At 43.6% G+C, this 24,480-nt stretch overlaps 1 protein-coding gene across 1 annotated transcript; it reads left to right on the top strand.

The window, feature by feature from the left end:
• Window positions 1-21,603: 21,603 nt before the first annotated feature.
• LOC129586048 (uncharacterized) lies at window positions 21,604-23,924 on the top strand. Its single transcript, XM_055479035.1, has 2 exons — window positions 21,604-21,729; window positions 22,768-23,924. Exons 1-2 carry the CDS (start codon window positions 21,669-21,671, stop codon window positions 23,775-23,777), a joined length of 1,071 nt encoding a protein of 356 aa, XP_055335010.1. The 5' UTR covers window positions 21,604-21,668; the 3' UTR covers window positions 23,778-23,924.
• The last annotated feature ends 556 nt before the right edge of the window (window positions 23,925-24,480 follow it).

The following is a 24,480-nucleotide window of genomic DNA, read 5'->3' as shown; positions in this document are numbered from 1 at the left end:
CATTAAAAAGTTAATGAATACAGCGAGCCGCAGGCCACGCATAACGCAGGAGTCATAACGGTGTCATGCCAAATCTGCCTAACCAGTAACCGGTGGTTATCGGGCGCCCCCGTCCAGCTCACCATATGGTTACCGTTTTCTTCCTAATTTGCGGACAAGCATTGCGTCGGCGGCATGGAATGTAGCCTCCCTCCGGAATGGTCGCAACTGGCTCCATCGTGCACACATCCGCTATGATGCCATCCGGTTGACGGTGTACTGGATGTCGTCGGTGTTGACGTTTGTAAGTCAAGGGCAGCCGGTCAAATACAGCAACACATTATCATAGGTCTCCAATTGGTGGCATCTTGTTCGACGTTTTTTTCAGCTCTAACTGTGAGAAAAATTTGTGTGAGCATTTATGCCTTTAAAAAAACTGGATGTTTATGAGCTTTCCACGACAGCGGTTTTCAGACCGATGTTCTCAAACGTAATTGGGAAGATGCTGATCCAACTCATCCAAGACTGGTCGATGGACCACTCGGAGTAAGATAACCATTGCAGCTATGAGCTACCTGGTCCCGCAGATTACAGACCAGGTAGTTCATCTCGAAGCTGTATCGGTACCCGAAACCGGTGTGTAGTTCGTTCATGCACATCCCGCTGCCTGTCTTGGAAACCTACTGGACAACACGGTCTTTCGATTTTGTGTCGCTTTACGTGGAAGCGCCTATTGTGACTCCTCACCCCTGTGTTTGCGGCATGCAAGTCGACGATTTGGGTAGGCATGGACTTCGCTAAAATGCTCAGCAGGGTGACAACATAGAGGAAGCGTTCTTATTGTGATTTGCGTGTATCTGTTGCGGAATGATTGTTTAAATGTTTTCTGTTAATTGTGAATCTCGTAATTTAGGCAAGTTTGATACTACGGTACCATGCAATCAATGTCTGCCATTTATGTGGTGGATATGATACAGTAAAACATTTACCCCCGACCAGACCATTGTAGTAATTAATGCGTCGTTTAAGCTGTCGTGATGATATGGCAGAGGTTAAAATGTGGCAGTGGCACTTGCCACTGGCACTGCCAACGGCATGGCAAGCGATTAAACCTGGAGACTCTGGCAACTGGCAAACGATAAAAGGTGGCAGATGCCGCATAAAATGTGGCACCACGTATAAGCGAGTGACGCTGTGGGTCCCAGAGTGTGTCCACTGTATATTACTGATATTTTTGAAACTCTTGATATTAATATTTCCTTTAAATTGTTTGCAAGTATTGGCCATGCACGGAGTTCGTAAGTAAACTCTGGCATATAAAATTTTAAAAGGTCATATTGCATTTTGCCGTTTGCCCAAAGTACCACAAATACGGTAGAAAAAGATCAGAAAGCGCATTCAAATTGCAATCGCGGCAGTATGAGATCTAGGAGGCACACCGATGGACTATCCCTGACGGTTGTGCATGGTGCTTTATTCGATTAATAAACGCATACCACTTAACTTTATTCGAAATACAACAAATACACAACTTGGGGTACAACAGGGCACTGTAGTGCCGACAAACAACACGGTGCGCAGCGCCCTAACGACGCCAAAATCCCTCCAAGTTGGACGCGACAGTTTTGGCAAAACAGGAGCGGAGGTCAGAGGCGTGACTGGCGTATCGTTCAATGCAATTGCTGGCCCATGATCCCTGCGCCTTCAGCTCTTCGGCAGTTACTCCGGCGGCAGCGGCAAAGGTGGTACCTCCTCTTCGGAAACTGTGTAGCGAGTACCCTGTGTGGTTGTATCCGGCGGCTATCAGCGTCCGTTTCAGGAAGTACTGAAACTTTCTGCTGTAAGCTGATGTAATTTCCCGTTTGCGTTAACGTGCGTTAAAACGCATGCTGAAACCGGCTTAATTTGCTGTAATAAGCTAAGACCGCCTGGACTGGGCACAGCGGCGAATCCCGAATCGTCGGTATTGGTAGCGTAACCAAAGTGGCGGCACGAACGTTTGTTTTAATAGCCGGGACGGTTACAATAAGGCCGCCTGGTGTGAACTGTATTCCACTCACGCGTAAGAATTTGGAATTCTTGGAATGTGGAAGCAGCTTGCTTTTTTCGAAGAAGAGAGAAAAAGGCAATCAGAGCGGCAGCCCAGAAGGGCTTGCGAAAGCGCTATGGCAAGATGGTTAAATGATCTCTGATTTTGTACAGAATTTCGGGCGTGATGGGAAGTCTGGCGTTGGGGGTTAGCGCTTTCTTGCGCTTGATACCGCGTAGCGTTTGCTGTATGCGGAAATGGGAAAGGTCTGGAGCTTCCAGCCCTTCGCGATGGTACAGGGAAACAACGCTAGCGAGATAGTTCCGAATAGAGGAATACTGCATTTTTTGCGAAAGATGGGCGATAAAGCGGCAGAGCGTTTTAGTGCTTGCGGGACATGGGCGGGCTGAAATGCTTTTGCAGAAGTGCCGGTATATCTTCCACTGGCTCTTTCTGGTTCGCAGTGATGAGGGTGCAAGTGAGGTTTTCCACAATTTCCGCTGCCGTTTGTCCAGTTTCCGCGTTTGGATACCTGTAGATTATAGCACTAGATAAGTCAGGAAGGGCGTGGTGGCTTCCGGCAAAAACTTTGTCTAAAAGGTGCGGTTCGGTTGTGGCGCGGCTTAAGGCGTCAGCTATAACGTTCTCTTTCCCAGGAAGGTAAGAAGCGCATACGCGGAATTTAAAAGCAACCGAGGCGTAAAATATAAGTTTAAGCCACCAGGTGGATTTTTTGTGGAAGCGCGATTAACAAACGAAACGTTTGCGTATTGTCAGACTCTATGACTACACGGAAACCCGACAGGTGCGGCGCCCATATAAGCAGCGGCAAGCATGCGGCGACAAGTTCGAGGAAATTAATATTTCCTTGGAGTGCGGTTTCCAATCATGGGGGTGCCACCCAGATGGAGGAGGCGAGTGCTGGCGGCAGAGCGTGCGACCATGTTCCGGCAAGTGCGCGGCGGCCCATAGTTGCACCAAAACCGGTAAGGCAGGCGTCCGTTCGGATGAAGACCGACTTCCGGTAGGTGGATTTCAGCGATGTACAGAGGCCGCTTAAGGCCGGGGATATCTTGTGCCACCACTGCAGCTCGAATTTTAGGCTTATGGTTAGACGTGTACGATGATTAGGGCGGGACAGCGGCAAGCGCATCGATAAACACTCGTGTAAAGGGACGAGTGCCGTAGATGGCTTTGGCGGCAAAGTTCAGGCGGCCCACCAGTTGTTGCAATTCTTTTTTGGTGACCTTGTTGCGGCTGAGCAGTAAATCTGTTTCCTTTTTGATGGTCTGCAGCTTGTCCTGTGGCAGTTCTATCGTCAACTGCACGGAGTCGAGTATGATGCCTAAGAAGCGGATGCGGGTAGTGGGGGAAATTACTTTCTCCCAGTTTATAGCGAATCCCAGGTCCGTTAGAGTGCTTATGAGACATTCCAAGGCGGCGTTACATTGGTCGGCTGTTTCTCTTATCGCCCGAAAGTCATCAAGATAGCAAACTATTTTGTGACCTTTGCGGCGAACAAAGCGCGCGATTGCGGAGGATAGCCGGAAGAAAATAAATGGCGCTACAGAGAGTCCAAAACACAGAAAGTTGTCGATAAAATAAACCTCTGTGCTGCCGTCTAGGCTCCATGCAAAACCCTGAAGCTGGCGATGCGGCGGGAAACGGGGACGTGGAGATAGGCGGATTTGATGTCGGCTAAGGCGAAGTGGCAGGCGCAGGTGCTTACAGCGAGCGCGTCATCAATCGACTGCAGGGAAAACTTCTCAGGGAAAATATGCGAGTTTAGACTGTCGGTTATCGGTTGACTGCAATCGGTAATTGGGCGAAACTTGTCTGAGCCGGCTTTCTGGACTGCGCCGATTGGATGCACGCGTGTGGGTTTCGACGGAGAAAAGGAAATTTTGCCTTCAGATATTTCATTACGGAACAGGGCGTCAAGATATGGTTTAGCTTTTGCGGATAGTGCGCTATCGTAATTATGGCATTCTGCTGCGGCTATCTGGCTGGCATCTTCCACAAGTTTAAAACCGAAGGCCAGGCCGTTAAGGATAACCTCTCTATCGTTATCAGAAACCAAAATTGTGCTCCAGTTATTTATTTTCCTACTCAAGGGACAACGTTGAAAAAGGTCAGCATTAACTTCCAAATCTCCCACATGCAACATTTTGCTTCATAATATAAGGTTATGGACATGCCTGTTGTCGTGTATAAGATTCATTCTTATTTGCGAAAATAAGAAACCCAGTTAAAATGAAAAGGCACAAGCTGCGCTGAGAGGAAAACCACGTCATTAATAAGAAAGTATGTCAGATAACAATGGGGCTCATGCTTGCAGCATGCTGCTAGAGTGAAATGAAAGGGCAGGCGAACGCGGATGCAGGATGTCTTCTCGGAGCTGTTAAGAGGCAGCCTGGTGATTGGGGTTAAGCAGTTCCGTTATTGCGACGCAGCTGTGAGCAGTTATTGCGGCCATGACCCACATGGTTGCATTTGTAGCACAGATGGCGGTAATTGCAACCAGCACACTCTCCCTTGCTGAAGCGACCGCAGATTGGCAGCAAGTTGCCGGTATTGCGCTGGCTACCGCTGGAGATCGTGGCGGCGGGCTTAGCTGCAGCGTAAGACATACCACTATGGCAGGCGGTTTGGGAGTTAAAATGGCTTGTGTCGATAGTTTCGCGTTCAATGGCGTTGTCCAAATCCCACTTATGAGCCTTCGCTCGCTCGCGGAAGTCGTGGTCAAAGGCAAGGTTGGCTTTGGCAAAGTAGTGGCGTCGCTTCTGCGCCAAGTACTCCAGGTAGCTGCAGTACTCCTTGGCAACTTTGGCATGCATGGGTTTAGGCAGTGCATGAGGGCTTTCAGCGTCTCCATACTTCCGGCCCAGAACTCGTCCAAGTTAATGTCAAAAGCACCAATTTTGCTTTTTGACTTGCCGTTGGCTCCAAGGCGGGCTTGGGCGAAAACATGCGTATGCGGGCGGCGCAGGCGGCGGGCTTCCGATTCTAAAATCTTATCGGAGTTACCACTTGAGCCGCTGGTGGTGCTGGAAGAGGAGCTGGCCGAGGAGGAGGACGAACTACGCGACGATCCCGAGGAACTGGAGCGCGATGCTGAGCGAGAGCGGCGTTGTTTCTTTGCCTTGACCTCTTTTGCGCCGGAATCCAGTAGCACGTTGCGCTTGTGGCCGGCATGGCTGGCGACCTTTAAGGTCGAGGCGGAGTCTTTCTACGACGCTTGAAACTGCTTGATACGGGAGCGGTCGCCAATCTTCTGCACAATTTGGTCAACTTCGGCATGGGTAAGGAGAGCCAGGTGATGTCTTTCCGTGATGTCTCCTCCTCGAGAGCTTCGATGGTTTCCTTGCTTAGGCCGAGGTCAGACAGCGTCGGTACGGATGGCTGTGGCTGGCTAGGCGCAGGCGGGCGGTCGGATGGGGATCCAGTTGAAAATGGGCTATCAGGCGGTCGGCAAGGGTGTTCTTGCTGTTCCTGCCTGTGGCGGGCAAGTTGGCGGCGTGGCATTCACTTTTCAACGCCGATTTGGACATGGCTCCGATTTCAGAAGCTATAAGTACCATGGTCCAAGGCAAGTTAAGGGATTATATAAGCGAGCGACTATCTAAACGATAGACAATCAATCAAAAAATTTTACGTGGCAAACAGCTGGAACGCGCTAGTAATGAGCCGGCCCGGCGAAGGTGACCGGTTTATATACGCGCGCCCGAATGCGGATGTGCGGACAACAGGCGAAAGGGCAAGAGGCAGTTTTCGCTACGCAGCGGCAGAGGGCTGCACGTTCAGAGGGCGTTTATCACCAGATTTCACCAGTCGGTGAAATCTATCCCATAAAGCGCAGCTGACCGACAAGTTTCACTGTTAGTACCAAGCGTCAACATTACCATCGTAGCTAAGCGTGCCAGCACATCCCTTTGGTGGCTTAGTTTGTGAGGATCGTTACCATAAGTTAAGGCCTCCCACGAATAATTAAAGCTTCTGCCCAACCCGTAGCAAAATTGACACAATTTTCTCAAAAAGTTCAAAACACTTTTACTAGTTTCTAAGTTATTTTAGCAATTTTTTGAGTAGCCGTACTTCAACAGATAAACTACCACAATATGTAGCAAAATTATGCGCACTCACACACATGGCTCACCGTCATTTCGTCGACTAACGCTACTGAGTCCTGACGGTCGACAGTCGACCGTCACGAGGCCGACTTACCAAGAAAATATGGGACAAGATTAGAGAATATAAAAAAATTTAAGAAAGTGTAAGAAAACATAGGAATGCATAACAAACTTAAAAGAACTAGGACGGTTCATCAGCCTTTAGCTAAACATCAGCCCGACGTCGTGTCTGCTCGACGAATGTTCTTCGACGAAATAGAGCGCACACATATACACATCCCATATTTAAATTTTTACCATTCCCACTCTCCTGTAAACTAATAATTCCGAAATAAATAAGCTGTATGACGTTGTATTACTGGAAAGTATCAAAGCTTATTAAAACTGCAATAGTAGTTTTTTGCATTGTATACATAGAGCAATGACGTATACATCATGTATGTATATGGCCATATCAATTTTTGCACTGTAAGCATAACTTATTCCTGTTTCGGCTAAATTCTGTGTTATTAGACCGCTCCTTTCTGCTGTTTGATAACCATGATGTATTGCGATACCAATACTGGATGCTTTCAAATATACTGTAGATAGAAACACGACATAATATTAAAACAACAATTAATGGTTTGGTACTGGTGGTCATACTTTTACAGTCATTTAATTCAAAACGATGTTCATAATGCTAAGCAGTATAAGCTGATTAACATACCCAGTAACACTCTACCGCAGGCCTGTGTTATGGACGACAAACATTTTGGACTGGAAAGGAAAATATAGTGGTGTAGTGAGTGTAATTGCTTGTAAACATTGCGAGAACATGTCTGCAGAGAAAAAGACAGATGAGTGAAGCCCTGTTTTTGAAAGTTTCAACTACAGACTACGGCCAAGAGCCAGCAAGGTGGTAAAACACTAAACAGTGTCACGTTTTAATTTTTAATTTAGCGTACTCAGTACCGGCTCGTCCCATCTGTTCGGTATACTGGCAAGTGGCACGTGAACTTTGCTGTTATTCCAAAAAAACCGGCGCCTTGTATATGCGCACATTTTTATATTCACAGGGTAGCTCCACAAACAGCTAACCTCATCTTGTTGTTTTGCTTACTGATTATTTTGCCCGTTGTATATACTGACGTAGTGGGGAAAATTATGTGAACCAGCAGCAGCAGATGAACCCAAGCGGTACGCGTAAATTATATTATCCTGCTTTGCGGTGTGCGACTGTGAAAAGCAGGTGCGAGCAACGTTGAAAAGTTTACATGACTGATTGTGATTCTTATTCTGATTTGTGGCGCTATTTTTAGAGTGCCTTACATTACCGGCACCTGCCGTTACTGTCCCGTTGGTGAAATGTGGACTCTTTTAAATTGGCTTCGAAACATAGGATCATAGTGACGGGCGACGTAAAAATAAATTTGTATTAGTCTGTGTCTGTGTAAGCGGTATTAAAGTATTCAACTACGATGGCAATTTGGGTAAGTAGTTAGTAGTTAATTTGTTGTTCCACCTCTTGTAGCTTTAATTACCTGGTATTAATAACATTCGGCAGATTTTTACCTTAAAGCTTCTAATAAGTCTGAACACACTACAATACACTGTGTACTTTTAGTATGCGTATTACACCGTGAATTCAAAATGGTTCAAAGGTTAATTTAAAAGGTACTGTTACCGATAAATTTAGTACAGATATGCTTGCAAAATCGGACCGCGAGCGTGATAGTACTTGTAGTCTTGTATATTGTAAGCGGCAAGTTGACTACAAAGACTACTTCTACGCTAATTAATTATCAACGTCATTCGTGTACTGTATCTGTAAGTTTGATTTAGTACTGCACAGTATTAATTCAGATTAACAGTAAGCAATATTGAAGTCTAAACGTGGGAACACAGTTAAACACGTAAATAAGTTAGACGTATGAAGAATATAACACGTACAAGCCAATCCGGATGATGAGCACGTAAAGGTACAGCTAACGCATATCAAGCGCGATGTTAGCGCCTAGCACGATGGCCACTGCACTACGTTTGCCACAATGCGTAAATGCCCTCCGCAGTTAGATTGTCCCTTACTGCACCGACAGTTTTCTGATCACCTTCCGCCAGCCAACTACGATTATTCCCTTTGAAATATATGGCGTGCACCAGGCCACTAGCCAGCCAAACGCATGTTACGTGGTTGAACAGTGTGGCGTGGCGTTGCGTGGTATCTTTTGGCGTAACCCATAAATTTACATTTGTCGCTGTTCTCTATCGTGCTCATCATCCGGACGGGCTTGCACACCACAACAATATGGCGTTCTGACATGAGCAGCGAGAGCTGGGTGCTTATATCGCACGTATACCTGTAGTTTCAGAGTTTTGCGACCGAATACTAAAAATAATTGCAAAGTACGCCGCGATAGGTTACGTGGCTTACTTCGAAGTTTGGAGCCACAAACAACTTAATTTTTGCAACTATGGTCACAGCGGCGCCGGTAAACATAATGGAATACACATAATACCCTGTAAGCATGGTTTCTTAAGTTATGACATAGGGAAGAACCGGGTCATAGCATCTCCAACTCAAGTGGCGCGTCTGACGCATAACCTATCGTGCTAGTATTGCACTCAATACTCTACCGCACTTACGTAATCACCGGTTTAAACGCCACGTTAAAATGCCTTTGTTCCAGTTTTATTGAAGCCGGCAATCTCTATTCCAGTTTTGTACCTTCACGATGTGTTGCGGATGTATTTTTTAATTTTAACGCGACTTTCACTCGTTTTATTGCGGTGCTTCGTGCGAACAGCAAAATGCAAAGTTGACCTTTCTAAATTTCATTAAATACCGTCGCACTTATGCACTTCGTGCACGGCACATGCTGTTAACACTTTTCCAGGAAAGCTGACTGTGTTCTGGCAAGAGTTTCAAGGATACCGTATACAATTCACCAAACACTCTCAGCCCTCATATACGTGGTGCCACATTTTATGCGGCATCTGCCACCTTTTATCGTTTGCCAGTTGCCAGAGTCTCCAGGTTTTATCGCTTGCCATGCCGTTGCCAGTGCCACTGGCAAGTGCCACTGCCACGTTTTACCCCCTGCCTGATGATATGCCTTAGAGAACAAACGATGTTTCGACTAGAACGATACGCGTTCATTTGTAGTGCTCATGCTGCTGGTTTTGCTTTAGTATTCTGTTCTGTATTCTCCGTAGAGTAGTGAATGTGGTGGTTATAACCATTCCCGTGTTTACACTGAAGCTAAGTCCGCGCAGATTTCAAATGTTTTCTATGTCGTATTTCGTCGTCTTCTAACTTGACAACTGATAACGACATCGAGAGGATGACCCACCTTCAGTTTAGGCAGAAGACGGTAGGTAACGTTAATATCGCGACACAACAAAGTTATTTTCATTTCCGATCTGACCAGATGAAAACTGTGAAGAGACTAATCAAGTAAGTGACGCTGTCTCGCGCTAATATTGACAGTCGGCATGATTGTGATTTTTGTGTTAGGTTTTCAAAACGATTCACGAGAAACTTCTTATTGAATGTAATTCATGTGGTGGGTACTAAAATTAATCATAATAATATCAGAAGACGTATGTACGAAGGGGCCCGTTCTGACTCTCTTCTTTGATACGGATACGATTTTGAGTGATACTGATCTTTCTGTTCTGCGGCTTCACGCCTTGTGCATGGCGCGTTTTATGCCAAACAACGGCAAATTCTGTGACATGTTATATTGGATGTAACACGTCACAGAATTTCTGTACTTGTAGCGTACGTACGAGGACATTGGGGTGCTGTGAACATACCCTGCACGATTAGGCTGCGATGAACAGCCGGCTAAATTATAGCCGTTTGCATTCAGACTGTGATATCAGTAGCGTTGCCAGCTACGGCTAACCAGCTGTTCATCGCAGCCTAATCGTGCAGGGTATGTTCACAGCACCCAAATGTCCTCGTACTACGTAATACTGTTGTTTAGTGGAGAGTTGTGACTTGACTAGCCGTAGCATGTCTGATGTTCTTCGTGAATATACGTAGGACATGCAATATTTGCCGAATGCACCCGGTCTGGCTACTTAATACACAATCAGTCAATCCACCAATCAATCAACACCATGTACAGAAAATAATTCACAACATTCATCTTTAAATAAACAACATATTCTCTGCATACGTTTTCGCCAACTTCCTGTGCATTTCCGCTTTTACGGATTGGGTTAGTTGGCGCAACTGTTGACTTTGTATGGTAAAAAGCGATTGCAAAACACCAACGCATGGCATTTCGTGTAGATTTCCTTCAGTGTCATAGGGAAATTGTAGACAAATGAAAAAAGGGGAACATCGCTTTTCATGGCTTAACGTAAACGCTGGTTCCACTTTTTGCACTACTTTTGCAAAAACCTTCTTTTCACAAACTAGCTCATTCAAACAACAAGTGGAGTGCCACAGCTTGCGGATCGATAGACTTAGCATCAGTTTCACTGTGGAAGCGGCTAGCTTTAAAAACCGGGATTTGCTAGCGTAAACAGATATGACGTCCATAGGTGCTGCCTTTACTCATCCGTCATCAGGACGTACAGTACTCAAAAATGCGCCGAATTATAGATAGCGCTATATTTATTGCTATACAGCCACCTGGTTGTGTCAGTTTTTTAGTTGCCTGTGTAAAAATTTGGCAGTTTAAGTAAAGGACGTCCACAAGCGTCACAATGAACGCTACAACGGATTTTTACATTCCCAGTAACTGGACCACCAATGAATCACTGGCGAATAACTGCAGTAACACAATGAACTTTGGTTACGTATCAGACTCTTTTAATTACAGAAGGACTATGGTTAATTGGCAGAACATTGTTAAGTGGATAGCATATCCGTTCCTTCTGGCTTGTGGCTCCGTCGGCAATACAATCAACATTGCCGTGTTGATGTCAGCCAAAAACCGTACCAGCACCAAGGTGTTCATGACAACTATCAGTGTCGCCAATTTGATAGCGCTGTAAGATCAATGGTGAAATACATATGCATGTGCTGAACGGCCACAATTGTACTTTTTCAGATGGGCAAACTTCCCAACATATATTTGGGGACTGCCCGTCATCTCTCCGGCGTTCTGGTTGGAAGCCCATCTTGACGTGGGATTTTGGGTAACAACTGCGATTGCTGATTACCTGCGCTACATATGCATGGAAATATGCGATTGGTAGGCTATAACTACTCGTGACCTTTAGAAATTGACCCGTAATGCATTAACCTGTAGTAATTTAAGATATTTGTACACAAAATGCAAAAAAATCCAGATTTTTGAAAGCGTTGGATAAAGCATTACGATATTTTCAGGACTGTGGTTGCATTCGCGGGTGGACGACTGTCATCCTATACCAATCCGTTTGGAGTGATCCTGACGCACCCCACGCTGCCAGCCCGGCTCACGGTGTGCGGTATCATATTTACCGTTGGCATGATGACTTCGTATGGACTGGCTGACCTTTACTGGAAACTTTCCACTTTGATCGCGTCAAGCGAAAACATTTCTGTCCAGATCAATATTTTACTCGGAACGGCAATTGACCCACCGCACTGGATGTTGGGGTGGGAAAAAGCTCAAGACATTTTGATGGTCAGTAGTTTAGTGCGCACCACACCAGCAAACTTTAAGGTGACGAAATAACAGCTTATGGTCCCTTTGCTAAAAAAATTATTACCGACCGCAATACGTATAAGCGTTTCAAAACATAAGACTTCCGTATTCAAAAATGGCCGAAGTAACCGCTCACCGCAGTGACCACCGCGCACAATGACCCTACAGTGGTTGACAACATCAGCTGGCCAAAATTTTCACACGGCCACGAAAACCTCTATAACTAAACTTTGTGTAACAAGTTTGTCGTTACAGTGAAACTTCTCTACAACATACACCCTCCGTTCCCGGCTTTCTGAATGTTACAGAGGGGTGTATGTTATACAGAAGCACTGCCCCCAGGGGCACTGCCCTCAGGGGCTCAGGGGCACAGCCCCCGGGGGTGTTCCTTAACCAAAAAATTAACAAAATATCAGAGTATGGACATTATTCGGTCTGGATGTTGGTTTTGCTGTCCTTTTGCACGCTTGGAGTTGGAAGATCCGGTACTAAACAGATTAAAAACAGAAGACGGGACTTCCTTTTAGAGACACCGAAATGGTTTTTTTTCCCCAGCCCAGCCAACCGTATGTTACGCAGGGGTTGAATAAGCTGGTAAAAATTTTCCGGTTCCATAAAAGGTGTATGTTATAGCTGTAAAGGGGTGAATGTTATAAAGAGAACTGCCCCTGTGTTACAGTCTACCGGACGGTTTGGTTCCCAGCCTCATGCATGCAGTAAAGGGGTGAATGTTATAGGAAGGTGAATGTTAAGAGGAGTTTCACTGTAAACGATGAACAGAAGCATGAACTTCAGCTTGGTGGTCGCAGATTTTCGATTTTCAAAAATTTTACTTAACAAACAATGAAAAGAATATATTAAAGTGCTGTAACTCGCCAATGAATCACTATATCAAGACATGCAAAGCACCAAACGGAAGCCAGAGCTTAAATTTAGATTCACAATCGGGATTGGTGGAAATAGGATATAGTTAAATAGTTTTCATTGGCGATTTTCAAAGTTTCTTCAGTGCTCACTGGTCTGTTTACTGTGGGCTGTGAAATCGTCGGTGGCGCCGCCTATGACAGGCCAAACTGTTTCCGGTGGGCGGTGCTAAAGCTCTGCATGCTCCAGCCGTTGCAACTTGGTCAGCTTTGAAAGCAAATCATTCCGTTTTGTCTAAAGTTTAACCTACTTTATAACTTGCATTTGTATAATAAGGATGAAAGAATCTATTGAAGAATTTCTGGCAAAATCCTGGTTCTCACTGACAGTGATTGTGACGAAAAGATAGAAAACCGAAACATGCGCAAGCTGCAGCCCTGGCTAATCTAAAAGCCAACTCGTACGGCATAGGTAGCGCTGCACTCGCCATCGGCTCACCATAATTTTTTTACCGCTTGCAATTTGTTTTTTCAGTGCTGTATAGTACACAAACAAAGCAGAATAACATTGTTTATTATATAAGCTATCGATATTTGGCAGAAATGGCAAGACGACAGTTTTGAGCTGTAGCTGTTAATTCATCACCTTAATTAATTGCTTCATATTACATTTTTATCCTACTCTAAATTTAAAAAATGCAGCGCTCTTCGTATGTAAAGTGAGTGCACGCATAAACAAATGACATATTTTGCACTGATATGGTATAAGTACTGTATTTAATTTACATACCATTATAAATACTGTACCTATCAACTTGACTACCTACTTGGTACAAACAAGCTGTTTGTGGTCTTAAATGGTTTATAAAAATTTTTCTAAGCTAAATAATTTTAAACGTTACTGGGATTTCTTGACAATGGTACGTACGTGCATCATACATGCAGCGATTCAGAATGCCTCTGAATGTGTGGCATTTTACAGGCATTTCTCAGGTTCGGGAAATGTCTGCTCTTGTTACTGTTTAGCAGCATCCTCATTTGCGCCGTTCGCAGAGAATACCGCGCCACACAAGCTCTTCTGCATTCCTATCAAACCCGCGACTCTCGCAATAAGCACACCCTCTCCTACCATATTTTGCTGTGGGGCACCGTCGCCGTCTACCTTGTGACAAATGGCCCCAGTCTCCTCGCCTGCGGTCTTATGCTGGCCCGGGCTGCCTATACATTTTTGGGCTGCCTATACATACCTAATACGTTTGAGCATACCATAGATACTTTAACTCTCATTTGTGACACCTCATTGATAACGAATTATTCGCTGAACTTTTTCGTATATCTGGCTAACAGCGATGAGTACCGACAACAAGTGCGCCGGCAGCTGTCCATGAGATGTGGAAAGGATGTATCTCGGTCCACCAAAAGATTAGCCAAGCCCATTCTAACGTACTCCACGGCGACTACGGCAACCGTCGGCGGCCAGCGCTCTGCCCATGTCTAACCAGGAAAACCGGCGTGCAGGCGTAAAGATCACAATCTAAAGGCATCTATATTTCATTTTGCCCCAATTTTCGGTGTGCGTTTTACAGCAATGTATCATACAAACTCATAATTAGAATTGCGCATACTTATCGCAGTGACACTGAGACCATGCGTTTAGTTGGAGTTCTAAAGTTCTTATTCTACTATTTATTTCACTCTACCTTGCATTCTCCCGCATAGTTGTGAGCTTTGTTAAAGTAACATTCTTACTCGTGTTTTCACTCAAGTTTCCGTATTGTGCGCGCACCTTATGTTTAAATATCGCAGTGCATCGTCCGTCCACGGTCAGCGGCCCACAATCAATTCAAGCAACCGGCATGGATATCAAACGATCACGACTCCAAAGCAATCGCTTCAGAATTTTAATCTGGTGTGCCGAATACATGTTATTAGAGAATGAGCGTAACGTGTGCATTCTTTCTTTACTCATCGGCAGCAACAATAAGCTGTTGGCAGGTACCCTGGTTTAGGTCACTTCCGGGGCCTTCTAGACGCGGTGAAACTTTCGGTTGTATATTTTAAATTGTCTTCTAACATCTTTGAAATTCTTTTTAAAAACAACCGTAAAAAACCTACAACCATAAGAACGGATAACAGAGAAAGAGAAGAAGCCCTCTAACATGTCGGCTTAAAACCGGTTAGGTTAACCGGTTACCCTAACCGCCATCCGTGGATAGCAGCTCTTACCAACAAACGTAACCGCCGACCGTTCGGTGATAATAGTAATAAATGCCAAGATCTGCTGTAACACCATTAATTTTTCACACCGTTTTTATACCGGTTCTTGCTATCTTCGCTAAAAAGCGCATACGTAACTCCGCACCCTCTGTATTTGCTCGCATTGTACATCACGGCAATACCTATAGCAGTATCAAGGTATAAGAATATTATTATAGATAATGGTAAAAATAAGAAGATAAATACAAAAATTAATATAGTTATTATAGCAGTCGGACGATCCCGTCCTAAGCTGTTCTTAAATTACGTAAAAAACGTTAGATACGTGAGGAAAAAGTGTCTCTGATTAGCCGGTTAAGCGACAAATTTCTGAAGAGGCCATTCCACTAAAAGCTGCTTTTTTGTGAAAATGGGAGGCGAATAGTGAATCGTAAATCAGACTTAGCGAGCTTTTGCCGGGTCCTGGTCTGTGGCATTTCCAGATTTGATTGTGCCGTGACCAGCTTCAACGGTGTTGATACCAGACCGCGCTGCGCAGTAGCGCAGTTAGCGGCCAACAGATTGATGCTGGCAGCGGTTGACTTCATGGTAAACAAGTGAGGTCGATAAAGATATGAAAAGAATGGAGCAGACTGCTACCCAGTAAATGGGATAACTTACAAAATCGACATTCTAATTCTCTTTATATACGCCCGCTTGTCGCGTTAATTTTGCAGAGCAAATCCTGTTCCTGACAACAACCATCATCAACCATTCCCTACTCCACCAGCTGCAAATTAGCAAAACATTACCACAACACTGCAAGCACCGCATACTGTCCATTTGCAGGCTGGTAGCAAGAGGCTTAGGAAACGTCGCCACATAAACAACACAAGACACCGATGAATCTGAAACAAAAGCGTGACTGCCGTGGTATCGTATACAGTGTGATTGTGGGTGTGGTGCGCATAATAAAAACTTTGCGGATCCATTTCTTGAACAGATCCATTGCGGTGTGGTAATTAATTACGCTTGGTACCAATAGTTATAGATGTTTGATGCCAAAAATTATGTTTCTTGATACCAATATCAAATTACTAACAAAACTGGCACTGCATGTTGGATGATTTCTTCCCTGGCGTTGTAAAAGCCGCATGTTTCTGTCGATTTTTATAAATTTGCCTAATTTAGGAGATGTTCAATATTTGATGTACAGAACTTACCGATCTACGTAATGTGCGCTAAATACGAGCATTTGTGTATTGTTACGTCCCTCCTTCAACCAAATAAATTCTATTAAGGGGACCACTATGAGATGATTTTTCGTTTAATACGTTTCAAATTTTAACATCGGGCTTCCAGAGAGTGTGTTCTAATACGATATCGCAAACTGTCATCATAAGTTATTATCAAAAAAACAAGACCGGGTCAGCAGCGGCGTAATAAATGCAGTGATGTTATCGGCTAGCCATGGCCAGCCACATGGCAGATATGCCACAGAAGATCCCGGACAGAACACCTGATGCTGTCCTGTGGCCGGAGCAAACACATTCTTCCCTCTCAAGCTATGTCCTGTCTGATCTCTTTCTGCAAGCGCGGGCATGGGTAGCCGGCTCTGGCACACACTGCTGCCGGTCAGTCAACAAGCCCTCCATTCAGCTGCCGTTTTCCAAAAACTAGTTAAAGGGCTTTAAAAATCGATAACTTCATTGTAAGACTTGCTACAATTTCCAAATGGGCATGAGATAATGTGTTATTTTCTAGAAAGCTTATATACCGACACTCCGCTGTAGTCCAACAAAGCATGTTTGAATAAACTCAAAAAAAACACTTTTCAAAAAGTGTTTTTCTCAATTTTTTTGTAAGTTGACAACATTTTTTATTAGCATGTTGGAAAATATAAGCTTTTTAGGCTAAAACACATCCAATGATGTGTATTGCATCTAATTCGAGAAAACTTTCTCATTCAACTTTTGATTCCAAAGTTTTTTCTTTGTTTCTTGAATAGCTCTGTCTAGAGAGAGCGCAGACAAGATCGCAGCACACCATTGTGTGGCCAAACCTTTTGCGCATGCAGTCAGAACAATGGCAACAGTGTTTTTTTTTCAGCTGTTTTAAACTTATTCATGTTTTCCCAGACCCACTTTCATCTCATAGGGATCCCCTTAAATAAAGTTCTACCAAATAAATGTGATACCAATTCACGGCTCTCGCGCTCAGTTGCATGCTTTTTGCGTATTGGTGCTTGTCGTCGCGTCTACATCCCGGGAAAACTTGCGTCGCACTGCGCTGGTTTTAAAGCGCAACAGAACACCTTAAGTACCGATGAATTTTCTGTACAGAACGAAATGGATGTAGAGAGTATAGGTATCTATATTCTGTGATCACGATAGTGTATATGTTACCATTAAGGGTGGCGTTCTATTACTGCGCACATGAGCAATTTACTACGTACGGCGGCGGCTGACGAATGGTTAAAAGACTGCTTTTATATGCCTAGACTAATTGCAAGGTAATGCGACAAGGATACAATATGGCAAGGCTGTGCTGTAATTACTAGTATCCGATGAAACTGGTTAGATAATTAGTAAGTGATTTAGCAAGAGACTTTTACTTATACAGCTTAAAGCCTAGTATTTGCTTAACTTTTACTAATGCGGCAGCAAATTTATTTGCTTTACTGTGGTTCTGTGAAAGATTATCATTCTGTAATTCCCAAAAACAAGAAACATTTTGTAATCATTTCAGTATTGAAGTGCTCCTGATTTTTTTCGTGTTTTTGAATGCTTGTGTATTCTTACATAACGACCAGACTTGTGGGTGCCTCAAGGGTTTGTCTGCTCCGTGAATTAACTAAACTAATCTGAACAAAATCTTACTTTATATCAGACTTTTATTGTTAGCGGAAATGCGGGACTTACCAAGGTTACTGCCGTTAAACAGTTTTAAAGAGTATTTAGTAACCACAACAATAGGCCGAACCCATTTTATCTGCTGGGACCATTTAGCCCGTCAGTGTCGTACTGTCAATAGTAAATATTGCTTATTATACCGCGCATCGCATCTATTCGTGAAACGGATACACAACGTTGTAATTATGCTCAGCATGCCGGCAATCACACAATAATAATTGCAGGCTGGGTTGTCATCGCATGCATCGGTGTCTTGCATTTATTTAGTGGCAACGTCTGCTTAATTCCCTTCACTTCTCACTTATTTCATGGAGCAGACGTTTTCCTTGGGGCGCTCATGCTTTGCTTGTATCGATGTTTTTGATAAACAGAAACTTGCCAATCGTACAAAGTGTATGCATGGGCTAGCATAATAAGCGTGGTGCCTGGTGGCGTCAGATGCATGTCTTATTAATATTAATTGGTGGCACTGACCAACTGATTGGCAGCAGCGCTTAAGCTGCATTCATCAGCAAAATTAAGGTGACAAAAAAAGCTAGTATATAAGGAAATGCAAAGTACCAGTGCTGCTAACTTACACCACATTTACTGGGAACAGCACTCTGCTGTCCACTCTTCTCCCATCGTCTCAGAGTTCAATTGTGTACGATGGAGTCAACCGCTGCTATCATCAAGCTGTGGGCCGCCAACACGCTGCTGCTCCGTTGCAGCGCAGCGCAGTCTGGTATCCACACCGTCGAATCTGCGCACGGCACAGCCAGCGCTCGAAACGAGATTGCCACCGACAAGAACCCAAGGGAAAGTCGGTAAGCCCTCTTCAGGATTCTAGCGGCTTGCGTTTTCCCGATAAAGCACGGCTTAGTGCAATGACGTTCTCAGAACTTAGTCGGGTAACCTGCTAATGTGAGACATTTTGCTCACACACAGTCGTTTATGTCGTGTAAACACAATTTAAAAAGTCTGCCAAAATTTATGTTTTGTCGGATAAATCATTATCAAGTTATCATCTCATATGTCAACTACCACTTACTGCCTATATAACTATATATAGTCGGAAGTTTGAGCGACATACAAGCCTGTCCGGTAATTTCTCCTGTTTCATTCAGCGAAATACATTAATTTACGTGTTACGCCAAACGTAGTGAAGTGGCCATCGTTTTAAGCTCAAATTTCGCGCTAGCTGTATATTTACGACAGAAATTACCGGACAGGCTTGTACAATGTGGCTAAGAAAAGGTGCAACGGATTTTGGGTACACGCTTACCAAAGACGGCGACGGGAAATTAAGGCAACCGTGTGAAAGCTGTAATGCAGCAGAGACAGACACAGCACATGCTGAACTGCGCAGGCGTGTGTTTGCTTGGATACGAGGCAGTTTGAGATAAAGCGCAGCTACCGCGAAACAAAGAGCTGAAACCCAACTGCGTTGGCCGTTAAACTTAACCGTCAACCGTGGATGGTAACCTTAATCAACATTCGTAACCTTCAACCGTGGACGGTTGAAGCGTGGCAGTGTTGGTTTGGTTGTTGCACACTGCAGCCATCCACGGTTGACGGATCATCTGTGGTTGGCATTTTTTGCAGTTCCTTGGATACCAACGCCCTAAAAAGATTTTTGTGTTCCGACCCATTAATGACTTCTGGCTGTCGTGAGTATGAGAAATCATGCACCAACCCTAACCCATCGGCGTTATGCGGTTATAATTGCCAGTCCACTTGCATCTGCAAATCGGGTCTATATCGAACTTTCATTCCCTGTGCGCGCCGCCCAATGGACCACTGCTGAACAACTGTAAAATAGCATCAAGAAATTTTAACGGTTAAGCACCAGATGGCTACGGCTACGATAAGTGTTGTGACGACTACGATAAGTGATGTACACAGCAAACACTGACCGGCTGACGATTGCTTAATTTTCTTGATGGTGTTGCATGCGCACTGATTATGTTTGATTGCTTCATAGAATGTACAAGACTAGAAGTTAGGACACTAAGTGCTTTCTATGGGGATTAAATTATTAGACTAGGAGCCGAGCACCTCACTAAGTCCTGAACGCGTAGAACCTCGTAGAACCTCCATAGAACAGCCATAGAACCACCATGGAACCACGTGCATAACCTGCCGGCATGCTATAATACTGCCCCTTCTTTTCTGACGCCCATAGAACCACATGAGAACCTCCATAAAACCACCATAGAGCCACAGTGGAACCATGTACATGGAACGATTCGCAGTGGTGGTAGTACAGCTGTAGTCTCTAATGGCGATTCTGATTCTTGGCGGTGCAATGCAAAGATCTATGGCGTCTCTATATGGTTCTATGGGTTTCAGAAGAGCAGGGCAGTGGACTCTATGCCGGTTAGTGACTATGTGCGTGGTTTCATCTGGTTCTATGGTGGTTCATGGGGCGTCAGATCAGAAGGGGTAAGTAAGGGAGCATGCCGGCTGATGGTTATGTGCGTGCTTCCATAATAGTTCTATGGTGGTTCTATATGCATGGAACCAGTAATCCACAAATGTACTAACTTTGACATTCTCTGCATTTATTAGGAACTACGTGAATTATAATGAATTGTGTCCAGTTTATTTTGGAATTTATTAGGAATTTCCTGAGTGTACCAGCCCGAAATCGCCCAATAATTTTTGAATTTATCAGGACTTTCAAAAATGTTCAGAAATTGCGCCTATTTAATTTTGAATAGTTTTTGATCCAGCTTATGAAAATCGAAATATTGCTCTTTATTGTGGACTACTGGAGATATCACTTATTAATTGGTAAATAATTTTTCCGGAATCTCTGATTATTTTTGGTTGCAAAATTCGCTTTTTATTTTCGGAAAAATTCCGGGAATATCATTTTTGTTGTCTCTTTGTTGAAATTACTGGAGATTTTGTGGAGAAATCGACATGTGATTTGTCTGTGGAGAATTCTGATTAATGTACCGGTGAAACCAAAGCCTTCTCCTTATTTCCCCGTTGTGTATCTATACGCCGATATTTCTCAACAACAAACCTGGACTTAACAATTAAATATTGGTTCATTTCAGGGCATTGGCACGGAATACAGGGACACAAGCACTACTAGGTCACTTCAAGAAAGCTACCATGTGATGTTTTCAAATCTGGTTTAAGATTCTACAGAAAGTGTATCTGCCGGAAATTAATAATTAGACAGCAACAGCTTCGGCATGCGGTGGAACTTTGGACTTTGCACATAATTTTTCACCAGTAGTTTCTTACAGAGTTTAAATTTCGTTGTAGAATGCAGCAAGATTTTCAGATTATCTGTTGTGTCAATTACAGGTTGTTACAAAATTAATAACATGTACTCTGTATAACGAACACCGGTACAACAACTGTAAATATTGTGTACAACATATAATGTGGTCCGCACAACGAATAATTATGAGACAAAGAAGCTTCGTTAACGAACTCGTAGATAAACGCTTCTCTGTTCCAACCTGATTATGACAATTTAAACGCACTGGATCATGAATGTGTTCTTGTACAAACTGTTCATTAATGCATTAATAAAGTTAATGTACAGACTGTATATTTTTATTTTATTTCATTTTATTTTATTTATTTTAATGTACATATTTTACGAATTTTTACTTTTTGTGTACACTGTTTACTGAAGCATTAATAAATTTTTGAAACCGGGACAGATTAGCCGATTTTCCGCTTTTTTCCCATGCATAGCACGCGGGGCTTCCGTGATACATATGATAGATGTACGATATGCTCAAGTTTAATTGCTGGATCGAACTGGCGTCAACTTTGATAGCGTGTTTGCAAACTGAGATAAATATCAAAGTAAATTCCATTGGCTTATAAAACATGCGCCGTTGCAGCGCGAAATACAGCAAATCAACTAAGGCGAAATTTAACTGAGGGTTGAAATGCAATTTTGATATTTTTTTCACAAAATGTCGCCTTCTACATTAACGTCCTTGCTTGTGTTGTTTTTCGCAGTGATCGGTGCAAAAGGTAAATAAATATAATACGTCATACCTTCGATATTCGATAAATGTGATGAATTAAAGTTAGATGAGTACATGCACAGACGCATTCTCCTGATCGCTTGTTTTACGAGATTTGGTCTGGTACATGCATACCAAGAAATATCAATTCGTGCTCAACAAAGGTGACTTTCACTGTCACGCACTGCAACTTTTGGCGTTGCTTTATGATATTTTGTAGGCAAAGGATCTGTATACGTAAGCACGAAATCCGTTTACGGGCGCTGCTTCCGGTTTGAAAGTTATTGGTGAATCGAAATCCCAAGAACTAAGAAGTTGAAATTCGTTCTGGTGCACCAAAAGTCTCATTTTATACCGATCTTTTCCAAATTTTGCAGGGAACTGCACATTAGAGCAAATATGTTTTTTACATCGAACCAGAGTTTCTATAACTTTAAAATTTGAAAACAAAATCGTGCAACTCGATCTGGTTCGATATAAAAACCATCTTCATGTGTATGTGCGTTACTTTCAAAATTTGAAGATTGGTTTATGATGAGACTTTTGGTACACCACAAAGCATTTTAACTTGTTGGAATTTTGATTGCCTTATAGCTTTCCGACCTAATGTTGCGTGTGCAGACTGATTTCTTGTACACATATACAAATCCTTTGGCTACAGGATGTCATCAAGCAATGCAAAAAGGTGTCTAGGAGAGCGCGACAGCGAAAGTTTCCGTGGATGTACTTAGGGTTGTCATCCCACCCTGATTTTTGAAGTAGGATGTGATGGGAATGTGAACGTGAAGTGATGGGATTCGTGGGATCGGTGGGACGAAAATAAAATGAATTTTAATGAAAATAAAATGAATTTTACTGAATTTTTTCTAAAGAAATATATTTACAAAATTATTTTTCTTTGATTTCATAAAATATAATTGTTCTAGAAACAGTGTAAAAGATACTGGTCATCTAATTGTCAGCGTGCCTCGGAAAGCGCTTTAATCCAGGGTGCTGTGTTGATTCCGAACTGGTTTGCGAGCAAAAACCAAGTGAGAGTTTGCAGGGCGAAGAATAACCGCCGTCTGGCTTTCCCGGAACGCTCTGACTTGGGATTCAATCAATAACACAACGGTCTACGCCACTCTGAGAGATGCAGGCAATCTGCTGCTTGACAATCAAACAGCAACAACGAATGCTTTCGGAGAATTTACTTTGTCCTTACCACTGAGGAGCAGCCACACCATAACATTCGAGATGCCTGGTTTCAATCCGATCCTTCTAAGAGATTTTTATTCCGATCTTCCGCTGGACGGCAAGGTCACAATGGAACCGTTGTTGTGGATCAGTGAAACCTTGGCCGGAAATGGGACAGCCGACGGAAATCTGAAATATATGAGATTTGGCAACCATGACGATGATATGTCGTATGCCCCTTCGGTAACTGTTAACTTCCGTTACGGCCTGAACAATATTTCGGGGCCGATTCTCGCGACAACCACAACGAATGCCATTGGGTACTGGCGTCAAGGACTACCATCGGGATACTACACGGCGACTGTCAACGCGACAGGATATATGCCAAAATCTTTCCCAGTCGTCATTTGGAGAAAAGGCGGCTCAAGCACCGTGCATTCATTTATGCCTGACGTGTCTTACGATGACATTCGGATAATTCTCTTTAATGTTAAAGGCTACGATATGGAGTTGGTGGTGGTCGAAGGACCACTGCAAGACAGCCAACAGCGCACACGCGTTGAATGTCAGGGAACGAGACTGAGCGCTGATAAACTTATTCACAACGACTATGCAGGAGCAAACGCCGATAGCACCGTCATCAAGAAGCAGCTGCCTGGCACGTACCGTATCAGCGTGTACGTGTGGTATCACCGCAAGGGAGTCCAAAACTGGCGTTTGGCCCGGTCCCACTCGGTTGTCGAACTGTATCGCGGTAAAAATCTGTGGGCAAGATATTATGCCCCCAATCGTTACGGTAACACGTGGATCGTCGCGGAGTTGGACGGACTAAATCTAACGACTATCAATGAAATTACGACAGTGTACCACAACACCTAAATTGTTTTAACCAAAACCAGGTTTCTTCTGAGTTTAACTTTATTTTCTTTGTATCATCTGATACCAGGCATGGTACAGCTTTACGCATCCGAAATCATGTGTGCAACTGATGCGGGGGATATGGACTAAATTAAATAAAAGACAATGTTACAAGAAATCCGGTAGAGGTGGAACGGGTCGGTCCAGATGTTAATTGATTTTGTCAATACATTGTGCATTTTGCTACAATGTCCACACGAACAAGGTGCATTCTTTGCGCTACTGTACCTGCGTGCCGATGAAATACAGAAGAGCAAGTGTGTCAGTATTTAATATCTTACGATAAAATTTGTTTGGAGTTTAACGTTAATTACCGAATCCATGTTCTAATCTGTTTTTAATGGTCTGCATTATCGGCATTTTTGTTTTCCTATATGATTGTTTGCTCGTCGTGCATCTTAGATATTTCAGGAAGTTGATGTATCGGCTACGATACTGTTGGTATATCTTATTTTATTTTTAGTTTCGGTAGCATCATGCTAAATATTTTTCCAGGTGAATTTCTGTATAAGTGATGTTATTCCACATCTCAGTCCACTTATTGCATACATGACCATTGTCCTCAATAACGTATCCCACAAAAATGACTAGAATCCGTAGGAAAACGTGAGCATTGGCGTGAAGAAAGCGGTAATCACCAGGAAGAAGCGCGATCCTGTACAGC

This window comes from Paramacrobiotus metropolitanus, unplaced genomic scaffold (assembly GCF_019649055.1).
Source record: "Paramacrobiotus metropolitanus isolate TYO unplaced genomic scaffold, Prichtersi_v1.0 Parri_scaffold0000019, whole genome shotgun sequence".
NCBI classification, from domain to species: domain Eukaryota; kingdom Metazoa; phylum Tardigrada; class Eutardigrada; order Parachela; family Macrobiotidae; genus Paramacrobiotus; species Paramacrobiotus metropolitanus.
This window is presented reverse-complemented; position numbering and strand designations above follow the sequence as displayed.